The sequence below is a fragment of the Lynx canadensis genome, chromosome D1, assembly GCF_007474595.2.
Source record: "Lynx canadensis isolate LIC74 chromosome D1, mLynCan4.pri.v2, whole genome shotgun sequence".
In the NCBI taxonomy this organism is placed as follows: Eukaryota; Metazoa; Chordata; class Mammalia; order Carnivora; family Felidae; genus Lynx; species Lynx canadensis.
The window spans coordinates 63191278-63209000 of NC_044312.2; the positions used below are offsets into that span (position 1 = coordinate 63191278).

Genomic DNA, 17723 nt, shown 5'->3' on the forward strand with positions numbered 1-17723 from the left:
TTGAAGAATGAGCAGTTTTCCAGATGGCTGAAGGACACGTATGACTGTTTTTCAAAAACAACTGCCATTATAAAAGTGAGTGAAGAGCTACTTGAGTTTGTACAAAGAATCAACGCACATTTGGAGATAAAAAAAAAAGAAACTGTAATCTCTTCAGATGTTAAATATAAAACTATTTTTATCCATGTACTCATAACTCACTTCATGTTATGTTCAGTTCTCTGTGTTTCTGGAGTACGTCTGGTCTACTGAAGATACCAAATGTTCACAGCAGAAGCATGTATGCTTAGTTATTATTCCTGGGTTGTGGAAGAGGGGTGTGAGAAGAGAAGAAGATAAAGAATACAAAGAAACAGGAGAAGAAGGCAAAGATGAAGAACCAGAAGAGGAAAAAAGAAAAGTTGGAGGAGGACCACAAAGAAGGTCCACGAAGAAAAAGAGGAAGAGAAGTAAAAGCCCTCTTAGTCCAGGAAATCTCTGTATTTCACACTTAATTTCCTTGATAAAGCTTGGAGGGCAGATTCCTGAGGAGCCATTAGCCCAGAGGGGAAGCACAGCACCAAGTCCTGATGTCAAAGAACCGGTGGGCTACACCCTCCCGGATCTGCTTAGTCTTCACACCATAGACAATGGGATTGAGCATTGGTGGCACCACCACATAAAGATTGGCCAGCAGAATATGGACATGTCGAGGAATGTTATGTCCAAAGCGGTGGGTCAATAATGTAAAGAAGGATGGAACATAAAACATGAGGATGACACAGAGGTGGGAGCCGCAAGTGCTAAGGGCCTTGTGCCGGGCATCCTGGGAGGGCAAACGAAACACGGCTCGGAGGATCAGTGAGTAAGACACAGCAATTAGGATCACATCCACGATGACCATGACAATGGGCACTGAGAAGCCATACCAGATGTTAATGGTGATGTCAGCGCAGGCCAAGCGGGCCACTCCAATATGCTCACAATAGGAATGGGGGACAATGTTGGTCCGGCAGAAGGGCAGCCGCTTCAATAAGAAGATCACTGGGAAGATGATGCAGAAGCTTCTGGTGACAATGGCCAGACCAATCCTTCCCACAACACGCCATGTTAGCACGGCTGTATAATGCAGGGGGACACAGATGGCCACAAAGCGGTCAAAGGCCATGGCTAACAGGATGGCTGACTCCCCCACAAACATCACATGGACAAAGAAAACTTGGGTGACACAGGCATCAAAGGCAATGTCATGGGCATGGAGCCAAAAGATGGCTAGAGCCTTGGGTACGGTAGTGGTGGACAGCAGGATGTCTGTGATGGCCAGCATGGAGAGAAAGAAGTACATGGGCTCATGAAGATTACGTTCTGTGATGATGACCACTATCAGGATGCTGTTCCCTACGATGGCAGTGATATACATGAGGCAGAGGGGTATTGACAGCCAAATGTGGTAAGCCTCCCATCCAGGGATGCCCAGTAGGACAAAAACTGCAGGGTGAAAGATGGTAAAGTTGGTGTGAGTCATGATGCACTTTAGAGTCCTCTCTATAATGACTCAGAAGCTGATGAGTCTGCTGAAAGTGACAGGAACAGAAAGGATCTCTGAGTGTGTATGGAGATCATACAAGAGAGCATCAAGTTCTAAACCATGGGACTCTCCACAGGCAAGTTCTCCCAGAGAATGCTCACTTGAGTGTAGGAATGACTTCTGACCCTTGATGCCTCATTAGCATGTAGACCTTCTGTGTCAATCATGCTTCTGGAAGCAATAGAGACAGAGGCGCCTGGGTGGCTCAGTCAATTAAGCGTCTGACTCTTGGTTTCAGCTCAGGTCATGATCTCATGGTTTGTGAGTTCAAACCCTGTATCGGGATCTGCACTGACAGTGCAGAGCCTATTTGGGATTCTTGGGTCACTCTGTCTCTCTGCCTTTTTCTCTCTGTCTCTGTCTCTGTCTCTCTCTCAAAATAAATAAATATTAAAAAAAAAAAAATAGAGGCTTCACCCTGCCTCCGTCACCCTACTCCCAAAATTTGGCCCCACCATACCTTTCTGACCTCATTCTACCATTTCCATACAAGTGGCATTTGTGCCCTTACCTGTGTTATACTTTTTCCTGTCCCCCAAGATTTTGCTCCTTTTCTATTTACCTGAATTTCCCTTCCCTTCCACTTCTACTTACTCAAATTTTAACCTTAAAATACTTCCTTAAACTTCACCACGTTGTAATGGCCTATGTTCATAACAATGTGTCTCCTTCCTGAAGATCTACTAGCTAAGCTATATTCTAATTTGATTATATTTAATCATATTAAATTTATCTGGCTATTATTCTGAACATTTCACATGAGACTGGCCTAATATCTTGGCACTTGTGGCTTCCTGCGCATGAAAATGGAGCACCAAATGGATATCCAGAAGAAGCTTAAGGTATGTATTTCTCCACACTGACTCAAATTAAAATCTTCCCTAAAGGCAGCAAGGAATGGAGCAACCAAAGAAATTGAGAGGGGCCATATTCATCACCTGCTCCTTGTGACTTCTCATACTCCTCCCCAAATGGTTTCATAAAGGTGTCTCTAGGCTAGATCTCCCTATCCTTAAGAGCCCCCCAGGAACTACTCTGAGTACAGGGAACCAATACACTCCCCTGTCGCTCCATTAAGATAGCCCTCCTCCTACCCCACTTGTGTTCACCCTCAAAAAGATCCAGGTTTCCATTCTATAAGAAGGGGTAAGCATAAAGTCTTTCTTGCCTTAGCTTTTCCCACTACTCAGGTAAGATTTGTTTCCTTTTGAAGCTCTAGACCATCTGCAACTATTAGGACTACAGAAAAGATGATTAAAACTCTGGAAGCGAATATGGAGAAAAGGGACCATAAGAAAGAATAAGGAGAGAATAAGAAGTATAAAGTTACCAAATAAATACTAGCTGGATCTACTGATAATGGTTCAGAGCGTCCCAGGGAGGAAGGCATCGAAAGGAATGAAAGCCCCAATTTATGAGGCTATCCCCCTGCCCCTATGCAGATGCGCTTGTTCAGTGCATGAAGGGCTATGGGAAGGAATCAATGGGACTATATAGGTGGGGACAGAAATGGGAACAGGGCCAGATTCAGGGAAATGTGGTCCCCAGGTGAGCTAATAACATGACATATTTCAAGTCACTATATTTTAAATATTCATTCAACTTCTATTTAGATGAGAGGCTGAGCTTTGCTGGGATAAGTACAGAGAAGAAGAGCCACTGGTAGCATTGTTCTGCCTCTATTCTAAAGCATTGGCACCAAATTTATGTAAACAAAAGCGCCACCAGAAAACAGATTCATTTTCTTTAGAAGAAAATTCACTGAAAATTTTCCTCACTTCTCTTAACCCCATTAGTTATTAATGCATCCCTTCTCAATAAAAAAAATACTTGATATAAGTCCTCATAAAAAAACTCCAGCTCTCTGCTATAATTCTAATGATGTTTAAAAATTCCAATAGTGAGACAGCAAAGGCAAGGCAGGGAGAAAGGCATCGAGGCATGGATGGCTGTTATTGAGGTTGCAGAAAGAAGGTTACTGTCTGTGTGATGAAGGACTTTCATTTCATTCAATGGCTTCTGAGGGCCCCATCTCAACCCTGCTGAGTATTCTCAGCAGGAGGGTTCCAGGCTCATTTAGGAAGAGGGATAAGAAGAGAAGAAAGTCACAGGCACAAAGAGGGACATCCAAAGTCTCACAGAAAGTACCTCTCAGGACCCTAAGAGAATATCTAGATGAGAGAGAAGATCCAGAATGGTGGAGAAGGCACAAGGAGCCATACTGAGTGGGAGGGAAGAGGTGCATTATGTGAGGGCACTAAGTTCTGGAGCCAGACTTCCTGGGTTAGTTTCCCAGTTCTTCTCTGACTTGCTGCATGACCTTGGGCAAGTTGCTTTATTCCTGCACACCTTTTTTCATTTGTAACATGTGAGTAGCAATGAACTGCATGAGGCAATTAGGATTAAATCAGTTAATTCAGATAAAGTGCTCCAAAGACTAGGTTATTATTCTTGTTATTATTATTTATAAGCCTCTCTGACCATTGTCCCATTGTTTTCCTCAATAGGCAAAACACCTTAATGAATATTCAGCAACATTAAAGTCTTATTCTTCATCCAAATATGACCAAAGGAAATTCCTTTCCCAAGATAAAGAAGAGTACAAAGGGATGAGAAAAGTGCCCAAAGAGAGAAAAACAGCCTGAGAATAGATCTCTCAGATGGACCTGGTGTCTCAGAACCAAGACCAGGCTGGGTGATGCACCAGGCAGGTCCACCACTGATGAACTTAGCTTGGGTCACAACTAACTACCTGGCAGGCTTCTCTGGCAAGCTTTGAAAAACACCCATCTGTCAGCAGAAACAGAGACTGTCTCCATCATTTATAGAATCCCAGGATGGAATGATGGGCATCAGAGCTTCAGCTCTAGAATCAAGGAGAGCCAGAAGAAAGCATCAGGGGAAAGACTTAGTCCAGACTAAGGAGAAATGGAGCCACTTCTTTCCACAGCCCCCTGAGCAGACTTTACTGTCTCTTTTTCCTCCTAGTGTCTTCTTTTCTTCCTGCAAGTACGAACCAACTTTATTTTTTGGTTATTCCCATTTTCTCTTTAGGGAGTTATGTAAAAGCTTTTTATGTCTTCATGCAGTTTTAACATTGGAAGACTCTCCTAACATCAGAACAACATATTAAAATGCACTCACAAACCACATCCAGTATAACTGTTAGATAACCATATAGGAGTGAGTCAGTTACTTTTTGGCCTAGTTGTATTATGTAGATATTTATTTAATGAGTAGTAATTTTATTTTGCCATTTTCTTTGTGCTTCAGATCTCAAGTGGTTTTCACCACTCTTGGGTTATTTTCTTATTCTTTTTAAGTTTATTTATTTTGGGAGGTGGGGCGGAGAGAGAGAGAGAACAAGCGGGAGAGGAGCAGAGAGGGGGGGGAGAGAGAGAGAATCCCAACAGGCTCAACACTATCAAAGCAGAGTCCAATGCAGGGCTCCAACTCACAAACCGTGAGGTCGTGACCTGAGCCAAAATCAAGAGTCAGATGCTTAACCGACTGAGCCACCCAGGCACCCCATACCACTCTTAGGTTCTTCAAAAAGTACAGGCTCTACACCCTGAAGCATGTCCCAAACGGATAAAACAGCCTGCCCCTAAACCCAGGTTAAAAGGGTGGCCTCTGCAGCAAAATGTATAGGAAAGATTAGTTATAAGATGTGTCACAAGAGATTCCTTTTGTACATAAGGTACAAAAATTTGTGAATGGTTTATTCTTTTAATAAATTGGAGAAAATGCAGATTTGTCTCTAATAACTTCACTCTTACATGCACTTAAAGCCAGCATGTAAAATGTTTTCATAATCTTAAGTCATTGTTATCTATACTGTAGAGGTGCTGATATACCCTTAATTCACTGACATAGTGACTCATATTTTTTAATAAATAAATATCTCAAGAAAAATTTCCACCTACCCGTTTGTTTCACTCCCTGTATTTTGAAGATTTTGTAAAAATCTGAGTAAGCATATGGTGGTGTATCATGTGTAAATATCATCCACCATATTTTTATGTTGTCATGGCAAAAACATGGAGAACCCAGCTCCAAGGCACACTCTCTTGTCCCAGTCTCTATACTTGTTCTGCAAAGTACAGGATGGAAGACAGAAAGGGAAGAACTTTTCTGGCTTAGACACACCTGCTAACCAGATTACCAAGAAAAGTTTCCTCAAGAGTCCTCCTCACTCTGGAACCGGGAGTTCACAGCATTAAGCACAGAGTGTGGCATATCATAGGTACTTAGGAAATAATTTGAACAAATGACCATGGAAGTAGTAAGTTAATCTTTCACCAGTAGTTTTACCTGTTTCACCAAGGTGGTGATCAAAATCTGAGCCATTTTCATGAATAGCCCCCACTGATAAACCCTGCCTTGGTACAGCCTGATTCTGACTATTCTATAAATTGCCCTCAAACATTTATCAGGCGTGCCTGACTGGCTCTGTCAGTAGAGCATGTGACTCTTGATCTCAAGCGTCACAATGGGTACGAAGGCTACTTAAAAAAATTTTTTTTAAATCAAGAAGAGTCTTTTCCCCCACATTCTCCTGGCATTCTTCCCCATTCTGCATTCTCATGCCACCTCCTAGTCCCAATGACATTTCCCCCAGTGTCCATCCTTCCCACCCTGTGCTCTGCCATACTGCAATCTGTCATCCTTTGTCTCATTCTCACACCTCTACTTCCTCTCTCCCAGTTCTAGTCTCTGTTCTTCACAGATACTCCTAAACACACACACTCACACTCCTGCCAATCCCTCCTCCTGCCACCCTCGATGCTCTTAAACTCACCTACTATATCATAGTATCAGTTGAAGCACTGACAAAGTGATAGAACAGAGCTCAAAACGTTGCTTGTTCTGAGAGAAGAGGAATGAGAAGGAAAGGGAAAGCTGGAGCTTGATCATCTTGACATGAGGGGGTATCACTATTCCTGCTTGGTTCAGGGTGCTTATATTTAGACTGAGACACATGCTTCCTTCTTCTGGAGGCAGGTGTCAAGAGTCACCCCTGGGATTATTAAGCATGGGGTCAATGAACCAAAGGAGAAAAGAAAACTCTTCCCCTAATGCCAACAGGGAACACTAACTCTAGGGATAATTAGTAACTCCAGAAGAAAAAGTGCACAGAAAGTACTTGAAGACAGCATAAGAACAGACAGAAATACCAGCAATAAAATAGTAACACAATTAACAGCTAACATTTGATGTGCCCTCATTACATCCCTGTCACTGTGTTAGGGTTTGACATAAAGTATCTCATTTAATTCTTAGACCAACCCAATGAGATAAGGGCTATTATTATAACCATTTGGCAGATAAAAGGATAGAGGTTTACAGACACCAAGCAGCTGATAAGAAGAGAAGACAAAGTCCCCAAGTGAACTTGTCAAAGTGTTCAGATTCAGTCCAGAAACACTGATTAAGGGAGCTAAGAGGACTAATTCTGAAGAAACCAGCCCTACAGGATCAATCACTCAAGAAAAAAGAACAGAATAAATTAAATATTGATTAAAATGTTTACATCATTGGGGCACCTGGGTGTCTCAGTCAGTTAAGCCTCTGACTCTTGATATAAGGTCAGGTTGTGATTTCCAGGTCATGAGATCGAGCCTCACATTGGGTTACATGCTGAGCATGGAGCCTGCTTGGGATTCTCCCTCTCCCTCCCTCTCTCTCTGCCCCTCCCCCACTCATTCTCTTTCTCTCTCTCTCTCTCCCAATAAGTAAAAAAAACTTTAAAACAATGTTTGCTCCATTAAAACCAAAATTTACTTTGGTCACTTGATTAGAGTATTAAAGTACTCTAATATTACTGAGAGGAAAGTAATTCTTCCCAACTTATCTTGCAACTTTCAGGGCAAAAAGTTGCTAGGAGCCCCATAAGGAAAAAAGGAAATAACAACCCAATCAACAACCCAACTTTGAGGGATTTACCTAGGAGAAATAAATCTTAAATCCACAAAATCCTTGTACAGAAATGTTCATAGCAGTTTTAATCATAGTAGCCAAAAACTAGGAACAACCCAAATGCCCATCAATAGAAGAATGGAATAAACAAATTGTGATATATTTATACAATGGAATCCTATTCAGCAATTAAAATGAACTACTAAAACATGCATTAATACGAATCAAACTCAAGATCATTATGTTGAGTGAGAGAAGCCAGATACAAAGGCTACACACTATATGCTTCCATTTATAAGAGGTTCTACAGCAGACAACAACTAGTCTGTGGTAATATAAATCAGAAAGATTGCCTCTGGAGTGGGATGAAGAAGAGGGAGTTTCTTTGATGAAAATATTCTACATATGGAGAAGTGTGAGTTTCATGTGTATCTGTATTTGTCAAAAGAAGGATTTGGGGGGGGGGGAGCATCAGGAACAAAGAGCAATGATAGGAGCAGAAATATGCATAAATTCTTCTTTTCATAGTTTTTTATTTCACATTCAATGGTTAAAATAAAAATTATAATATTATCTGATACTTAAGATAATGATATTTAAAAGTAGAAAGAGCAAAGAGACATCTAAGTGGAACTGTGGTTTTCAAACTTTACTAAAAGTGGTAAAAAGTTGATACCAGTGGACTATGAGTCACATGTATACATGTGAATGGAACAACCGCAAAGAAAACCAGGCAAAACCATACAATCAAAAACCCACAAATATATCAAGAAGGAATCCTAAAAATGTTCAAATAACCCACAGAAAGGAAAGAAAACAGAAATAGAGAAATGAGACACAGAAGAAACAAAGAGAAAACAAATAATAAGATGGTAGGCTTAAGCTCTAACAAATGAACAATTACCTTAACTGTAAATGGTCTAAATATATCAATTAAAATACAGAGACTAGATTTAAAAAAAAAAAAAAAGAACTCAACTACATGCTGTTTACAAAAATTTCACTTCAAATTCAATGACGTAGGTAGGTTGAAAATAAAAGGATGGATAAATATATATCATGCAAGCATTCATCAGAAAAAAAAAATCAGGAGTGGCTATATTAACATCAGATAAAGTAGACTTCAAAGCAAAGAAAATTACTGGTAACAAAGAGATACATTACATAATGATAAAAGGATCAATTTACCAGGAAGATACAATGATCCTAAGTATATACGCACCAAACAACAGAGCCTCAAAAGACATGAAGCAAAAACAGAAAGAACTGAAAGGAGAAACAGAAAACACTCAATTACAATTTGCAACTTCAATAGCCTCCCCAGTGTTGAAGTTCTATCTGGGCAACTATTAGAACTACTAGGCAGAATGTCAACAAGGATATAGGAAACTGACCAACACAATCAGTCAACATGATCTGGTCGAAGTATATAGAACATCCACCCAACAACAATAGAACACATTTTTTTTTTCAAGTACCCTTCGACATTTACCAAGATAGACCTTATCCTCAGCCATAAAACAAACCTCAGGAAAATTTTTCATGTCAGATGTCTAATATATATCATTTCCAATATGTACATAATTGTACATATAGAGTTAGGACAAATGCTTGAAAAAAAACAAAATGTATAGTTCAGTCTTTTTTTAATATAGCTGGCATATATTAGAAACATGGGAACATGTACACGAAAATATTAACAATGAGTAAGTTCCTTAAAAGGTGATATTAGGAGTGTTGTTTATTTATTTTTTGCTTATTCCTACATTCTAATTTTTCTATAAGAGTACAAGAGTTGTATTATAAAAATTTTGAAGTTTATGTTTTGGAAACATATGTATATTCAACTGAACTTTATTGTTAATCCACGCTATTCTTCTTAAAGTTCTCTTTAATGTGTGTGGTGAGGCATTTAAGTCAAGGGATGTGTGATATCATAGTAATATTGACTACTGACTTGTTCTCATTATTTGAGTTGCTTCCATTTATAAAACAATGCTATTGAAATGGGTGATTTTCCTACTTAATATTGTTATTTATTGTAAAAACTAGAAAATGTTCCCTGGGTCGCAAACATGAAAAATATTAAGGATAATAGTTTAAAAATATACTAAATTTTGGAGGACTTGATTTTATTTTTTAAGGAAAATGGAATTTGCAGGGCCATTAATATTTTCTTTTAATTAAACACCACATAACAGCAACATTATCATTTATTTAAATGCCAAAAGGAAGCATTCTTACATCATTGGAATTTATTGGTTTACATAAGAAAATTGGTGGAGATAAAACACTATAAATTAGTAATGATGGTGTTTTCTTTTGTTACAATTAGAGTGGCTCTATTTTCACCTTATTAAATTTTTCTATATTTCTAAGCATTCCCTGAAAACTTAAAATACACAGCTCTAAAATAATGTGTAAAAATTATTTTAAAAGTGTGCTATTAAATTTTATATGTCAATGTGACTTGCCTAAGGGATACCCAGATAGCTGGTAAAACATTACTTCTGGTATGTCTGTGAGGGCAAACCTGGAAGACATTAAAATTTAAATTAATAGGCCAAATAAAAGAGCCTGCCCCCAGCAATGCATGTGGGTATTATCCAATCCAGATAAAGGCTCGAGTAGAACAAAAAGGCACAGGAAGGGTGAATTCACTCTCCCCACTTGAGCTGAGACATCAATCTTCTCCTGCCCTCAGACATCAGTGCTCTAGGTTCATAGGCTTCTGGGCTCAGATCAGGACTTACACCATCAGCCACCCAATTCTCAAGCTTTTGGACTCAGACTAAATTATACCACTGGCTTTCCTGATTCTTCAGCTTGAAGATGGCAGATCATAGAACTTCTCAGCATCTATTGCCATGTGAGTCTATTCCAATAATAAATCTTCTCTTATAGACAGATGATGATGATGATAGATGATGAAAGAAAGAAAGAAAGAAAGAAAGAAAGAAAGAAAGAAAGAAAGAAAAAAAGAAAAAAAGAAACAAAGAAAAATAGGTGATGGATGGATGGATGGATAGATAGGTAGGTATATAACAGATAGGAAGAGAGACAGAGAAAGAGATATATCCTATTGTTTCCTTTTCTCTGGAGAACCCTGATTAATATATGATTCATTTTTTTCACTCGTTCAATCAAATAATTAAAACACACACATACACACTTGAACTGCTAGCATGGATTGAGTATGGGTGTTGGTTACAGAATTTAGATAATATGTAGTCCTTGCTCTGGAATATCTTACAATATTGGAAGACTATAATTTACAAGCAAAAATTATAACAATCTGGTAAATCTTTAATGAAGATGTACACAAAACTCTGTGGTAAAACAGGGCAGGAAACACCCACTACTTCCCATGGAGTTAGAGAACAACATATCACAAGAAGAGATATTTGAACTGAGTAGCCAAGTGTTTGAAAGGAAAATAGGAGTTCAAGATAAATGTAAGACAAAGGAAGAAAAATATGTAAAAGAGTCATTAAAGAATATGACATACTCCCTGAATAAGTAGTTATTCTTCGTGACCAGGGAATATTGTAAGCTTGAGTAGAGGTAGAAAAAACAAAGCCAAATTAAATTGGACAAATTGGGGCTAAATATCAGTCAAATTAAAAGAACTGAAATCACATATATTATGTTCTCTGACCATAATGGGATCAAACTGAAAGGCAGTAACAGAACAGAAACATCTCTAATTACCTGAAATTAAACAACGCACTTCTAAGTAAACTATGGGTCGAACAGGAAGTCATCAAAGTAATTCTTTAAAAACACAGAACTGAATGGAAATGAAAATATAAAATATCAAAATGTGTGGGATATTACTAAATCAGTGCTGAGAGGGATTTTTTTTGCATTTTTATTTGGATACAATTGACATATGTCCAATCTCTTAGCAATGCTCAAATGTATAATACAGTAGTGTAAACTATAATCACTATACTGTACATTATACCCCCAAGACATTTATTTTAGAACTGGAAGTTTGTACATTTTAACCACCTTCACCCATTTCACCCTGCCTCTATTCTCCACCTCTGGCAACTACCAATCTGTTCTCTGTATCTATGAGCTCAGTTTTGTTGTTTTGTTTTGTTTTTTTAGATTCCACATACCAGTGAGATCATAAGGTATTTGTCTTTCTCTGACTTATTTCACTTAGTATAATGCGCTCAAGGTCCATCCATGTTGTCACAAATGGCAAGATTTCCTTCTTTCTTACACTGAATATTATTCCATTGTATGTATTTATATCACATTTTTAATCCATGCATCCATCAATGGATGAGAGGGACTTCTATAGCATCAAATGCCTACATTAAAAAAAAAAAAAAAAAGGAAGGATCTCAAATCAAGAATCTAGTTTCTATCTCAAGAAACTAGAAGAAGAAAAGGAAAATAAACCCAAAGCAAACAGAATGAAGTAAATAACAAAGTTTAGAGCATAAATTAATTAATTGGAAAATGAGAAAAATAATTGAAATAAAAAGCTGGTTCCTTAAAAACAACAGAATTAATGAACCTCTAGCAAAACTGGCAAAGATAAAAACTGAAGATAAAATCACCAGTATCAGGAATGAAATGAATATATCACTATAAATTCTGTTATTACTTACAAATAATAAGGAAATATTCTGAACAAATGTACACAAATTTGACTATTTAGGAGAAACTAACCAATGCCTCTCTCTTTTCAATATTGAATTTTTAATTAAAAATCTTCTGAAAAAATTTCCAGGCCCAGATGGTTGCACTGCAAAATTCTACCAACTTTAAAGAAGAATTAACACCAAACTTAACACAATCTTTTCCAGAAAATAAAGGAGAAGATACTTCCCAACTCATTTCATAAAGCAAGCTTTACCCTGAATCAAAAACAAATGAAGACAGTAGAAAAAAAAAAAACTACAGATCAGTATCTCTTAAAATTCCCCAACAAAATATTAGCAAATCAAATCCAGCAATATATTTTAAAAATTACATATACCACAATCAAGTGATGTTTTTTCCCCCCAGGATACAAGGCTGGTTCAACATTCAACAATTATGCAGTGTAATTCAGCAAGTTAACAGACTAAAGAAGAAAAATCAAATAATCATATCAAGTGAAATAGGAAAAAGCATTTTATAAAACTCAATACTTATTCATAATAAAAGCTCTTAGCAACTCAGGAATAGAGGAGAACATCCTCAACATGATGAAGAATATGTACAAAAAATTGACAACTAACATCTTATCAATGGTAAAAGACTGAATATTTTCCCTGTAGGTCAGGAATGTGGCAAAGATATCCACTCTCACCAATTTTATTCACGTGATACTCGAAATAAGACCAAAATAATAATAACAACAACAACAACAACAACAACAACAGCAACAACACAACTGTCCCTGTTTGCAGATAGCATTATTATATACATATAAAATACTAAAGAATCTACAAAAAAATATATATTCCTAGAATGAGTAAGTGAATTCAACAAATTTTTAAAACACAAAATCAACACACAAAAATCAATCACATTTCTACATGCTAACAAAAAAACATGTGAAAACCAAAAAGCAAAGATACAATACCATTATTGGGACCTATTCAAGATAAAAAACTTCTGCACAACTAAGGAAACAATCAGCAAAACTAAAAGGCAACCAACAGAATGGGAGAAGATATATGCAAATGACATGTCAGATAAAGGGTTGGTATCCAAAATCTATAAAGAACTTATCAAACCAGCACCCAAAAAACAATCCGGTGAAGAAACGGGCAAAAGACATGAATGGACACTTTTCCAAAGAAGACATCCAGATGGCTAATAGATACATGAAAAAATGCTCAACATCACTCATCATCAAGGAAATACAAATCAAAACCACAATGAGATACCACCTCACATCTGTCAGAATGGCTAATATTAACAACTCAGGGAATGACAGATGTTGGCGAGGATGCAGAGAAAGAGGAACCCTTTTGCACTGCTGGGAATGCTAGCTGGTGCAGCCACTCTGGAAAACAGTATGGAGGTTCCTCAAAAAATTAAAAATAGAACTACCCTACGACCCACAAATGCACTAGTAGGTATTTATCCAAAGGATACAAGTGTGCTGCCTTGAAGGGGCACATGCACCCCAATGTTTATAGCAGTGCTATCAACAACAACCAAAGTATGGAAAGAGCCCAAATGTCCATCGATGGATGAATGGATAAAGAAGATGTGCCATACATATATATATATATATATATATATATATATATACACATATATATGTATATATGTGTATATATATGTATGTATATATATATATACATATACACACACAAACACACACAAACATTGGAGTATTACTCAGCAATCAAAAAGAATAGAATCTTGCCATTTGCAACTATGTAGATGGAACTAGAGAATATTATGCTAAGCAAAATTAAAGAAAGACAAATATCATATGACTTCACTCAAATGAGGACTTTACAATACAAAACAGATTAACATAAGGGAAGGGAAGCAAAAATAATATAAACACAGGGAGGGGGACAAAACATAAGACACTGTTAAATATAGAGAACAAACTGAGGGTCGCTGGAGGGAGTGTGGGTGGGGGGATGGGCTAAATGGGTGAGTGACATTAAGGAGGACACTTGTTGGGATGAGCACTGGGTGTTATATGTAGGGGATAAATCACTGGATTCTACTCCTGAAATCATTATTGCACTATATGCTAACTAACTTGGATGTAAATTTTAAAAAATAATAATTTTTTTAAAAAGATACAATACCATTTAGTGATGACAGCAAGATGGTGGAATAATAGATTTAAACCCTCAAACCCCCACAGAAACACCAATTTTAACAGTCACCCATAGACAAAAATACCTTTGTGGAAGCCCAGGAATCCAACCGAAAGTTTCCAGCACTCTGTTTGAGGGGAAAAAAGAAAAAGAAAAGAATTAGAATAAAGACATTATATAGGATAAGAAGAATGGTTTCACTTTGATTACATCACTCCTTCCCCAAAACAGTACAACTCAGTGCCAAGAGAGACCCCCCTCAGTTCGCAATCTCTCCCACAAAAACAGAAAAGAGTGAAGTCAGCACACAGTTTCCCCAGCCTTGTAGGACACTACGCAAGAGGAACACTTCTGTCTTACCCCCCTTCCAGAACACTAAGGGGACCAGCCTGGATGAATAGTCTGGAGATAGGTACAAGCAGGGAAAAGGGAGAAGGGCTCTTGACCACCAACACAAGGATCTCAACCAAAATTCCTCCTAACTGGCTTGCAGTCTCCACCAAGAGCCCATCCACAAACCCTGAAGGACACTTCACCTATGGACACCCCCAAGTAGCCAGTGTGTGCCCCAGCATTTCATGAGTCCTCCCCATAGCCAGCACACTGCACTCTTCTGCAGATGGTGTGTGTGTGTCCACACACAGCACACAGATATCAGCAGTCAACTAGACTCTCCCGGTATGGAGAAGGTGCACAAACACTTCAGGGTACCACCCTGATGAAAATAGTGCAAGGCTCTCAGCACCTGCCTGGCTTGGTGGGATCAAGAGAAGACACACAATCCTAAGAATTTCTCCTCAAGAGGGAACAAGAAAAATGGAGCAGCCTTATTAGAAAAGGTGTTAGAGACCTTTAGAATCTCTGCACCAGGATGACTGGTGAAGATCTTTCTCTCCTGAAGCCAGTCAGCAAAGACTGGAGGAGATGATTCCTTCAAATGTTAACATAGCAACTCAAGGCTTAGGACAAATTGAATGAAAACACAACGTAGCAAAACTTATAGGATGCAGCAAAAAAAAAAAAAAAAAAATCTCAACCTGAATTTATACCTCAAAGAACTAGAAAAACAACTAAGGCCAAAGTTACCAGAAATAATAAAGACTAGAGCAAAAATTATGAAATAAAGACCAGAAAAACTACAGAAAAGATCAACAAAACTAAGAGTTTATTTTGTGTAAAGATAAACAAAACTGACAAACCCTTAGGTACATTCAGAAAAAAAGAGAAGAGACTCAACAATAAAATCAGAAATGAAAGAGGAGCCTACAAAATAAGAAAGAAAAAAAACCCCACAGAATCTATTACCACTGATACCACAGAAATACAAAGGATGATTAATAATTACATGCCAACAAGTTGGATAACCTACAAAAAATGGATAGATTCCTAGAAACATGCAACCTACCAAGACTGAATCATGAAGAAATAGAAAATTTGAACAGACCAATAATGAGTAAGGAGGTTGAATCAGTAACCAAAACTCCCAACAAAGAAAAGACCAGGATCAGATAACTTCACTGGTGAATTCTACCAAACATTTATAGAAGAATTAATTCCAATCCTTCTAAAACTCTTCCAAAAAAACTGAAGAGAAGGGAACACTTCCAAACTCATTTACAAGCTCAACATTACCCTGATAGCAAAATCACACAAGGACATTACAAGAAAAAAAGAAGTATAGGCCAATATCCCTGATATAGATACCAAAACTGCTCAACAAAATACTAGCAAACCAAATACAACAGCACATTAAAAAATCATACAACATGATGAAGTGGCATCAATCCCTAGGATGCAAGGATGCTTCAACATATCAAGTCAATAAATATGAGACACCACATGAACAGAATGAAAGATAAAAATCATGATCATCTCAATAGATGTGGAAAAGCGTTTGACAAAACTCAACATCCATTTATGGTTAAAAAAAACCTCTCAATAAACTATACGCAGAAGGAATGTATCTCAGGGCACCTAGGTGACTCAGTTGGTTAAACATCCAACTTCAGCTCAGGTCATGATCTCATGGTTCATGAGTTCGAGCCCCATGTCAGGCTCTGTGATGATAGCTCAGAGCCTGGAGCCTGCTTCAGATTCTGTGTCTTCCTTTCTCTCTCTACCACTTGCTGCTCACACTCTGTCTCTCTCTCTCAAAAACAAATAAACATTAAAAAAATTTTTAAAGAAGGAATGTATCTCAACATAATAAAGGCCATATATGTTAGGCACAGCTAACATCATACTCAGGAGTGAAAAGCTGAAAGCTTTTCCTTTAAGATCAGAAGAAAGACAAGGTGCCTCCTCTGACCACTTCTGATCAACATAGTACTGGAAATCCTTGCTAGAACAATCAGGCAAGAAAAAGAAATAAACATCATCTGAATCTGAATCAGAAAGGAAGAAGTAAAATGGTCTCTGTTGGCAGATAGCATGATATTATAGATAGAAAATTCTAAAAACTCCACCAAAAAAAACAATAAAAATAATAGATGGATTCAGTAAAGTTTCATGATACAGAATCAACTCACAAAACTCAGTTGCATTTCTATATGCTAACAGTGAACTATCCAGAAAAGAAATCAAGAATAAAATCCCATTTGCAGTTACATCAAAAAGAATTAACTACTTAGTAATAAATTTAAATAAGGAGGTAAAAAATCTATACACTAAATACCATTAAACCTTGGTAAAAAATTGAAGAGAACACAAAGAAATGGAAAGATATCCCATTCATTGATTGGAAGAATTAATATTTTAAAATATCCATACTGCCCAAAGCAATCTACAGAGTCAATTCCATCCCAATCAAAATTCCTATGGCATTTTTTCACAGAAATAGAAAAAACAATTCTAAGTTCATATGAAACCATACACAACTATAAATAGCCAAAGCAATCTTGAAAAAGAACAATGCTACAGCTATAGTAATCAAACAGTAGGGTACTGACATAAAAACAGATACACATACCAATGGGACAGAATAGAGACCCTAGAAAAAAACCCATACATATCAGTCAACTAATCTTCAAGATGCCAAGAAGCCAAACTGAGAAAAGAACTTCAATAATTGGTATTGAGAAAACTGGATATCCAGATGCAAAAGAATAAACTTGGACTCTTATCTTAAATAATACACAAAATCAACTCAGTGTGGATTAAAGATTTAAATGTAAGACTTAAAACCACAGGCTGGGAGCCAAGATGGTGGAATAGCATGGAAGTTTTTTGTGTGTCTTGCGTCCATGAAACACAGCCAGACCGACACTAAACCATCCTACACACCTAGAAAACTGACTGGAGGATTCACACAACAATCTGCACAACCTGAACCACAGAATTCAGCAGGTATGCGGTGCAGAGAGGTGACTTTGGGAGCAAGAAGCCGTGGAGAGTAGGGAGCTGCTTTTGCGGGCAGAGAGAGGATGGAGACAGGGGAGGGG

General features: G+C 37.7%; 1 protein-coding gene across 1 annotated transcript; it reads right to left on the reverse strand.

Annotated features, from left to right (window-relative positions):
- Positions 1–535: 535 nt before the first annotated feature.
- LOC115524628 (olfactory receptor 52B2) lies at positions 536–1504 on the reverse strand. Its single transcript, XM_030331083.1, has one exon. It carries the CDS (start codon positions 1502–1504, stop codon positions 536–538), a length of 969 nt encoding a protein of 322 aa, XP_030186943.1.
- Between the last annotated feature and the right edge of the window lie 16219 nt (positions 1505–17723).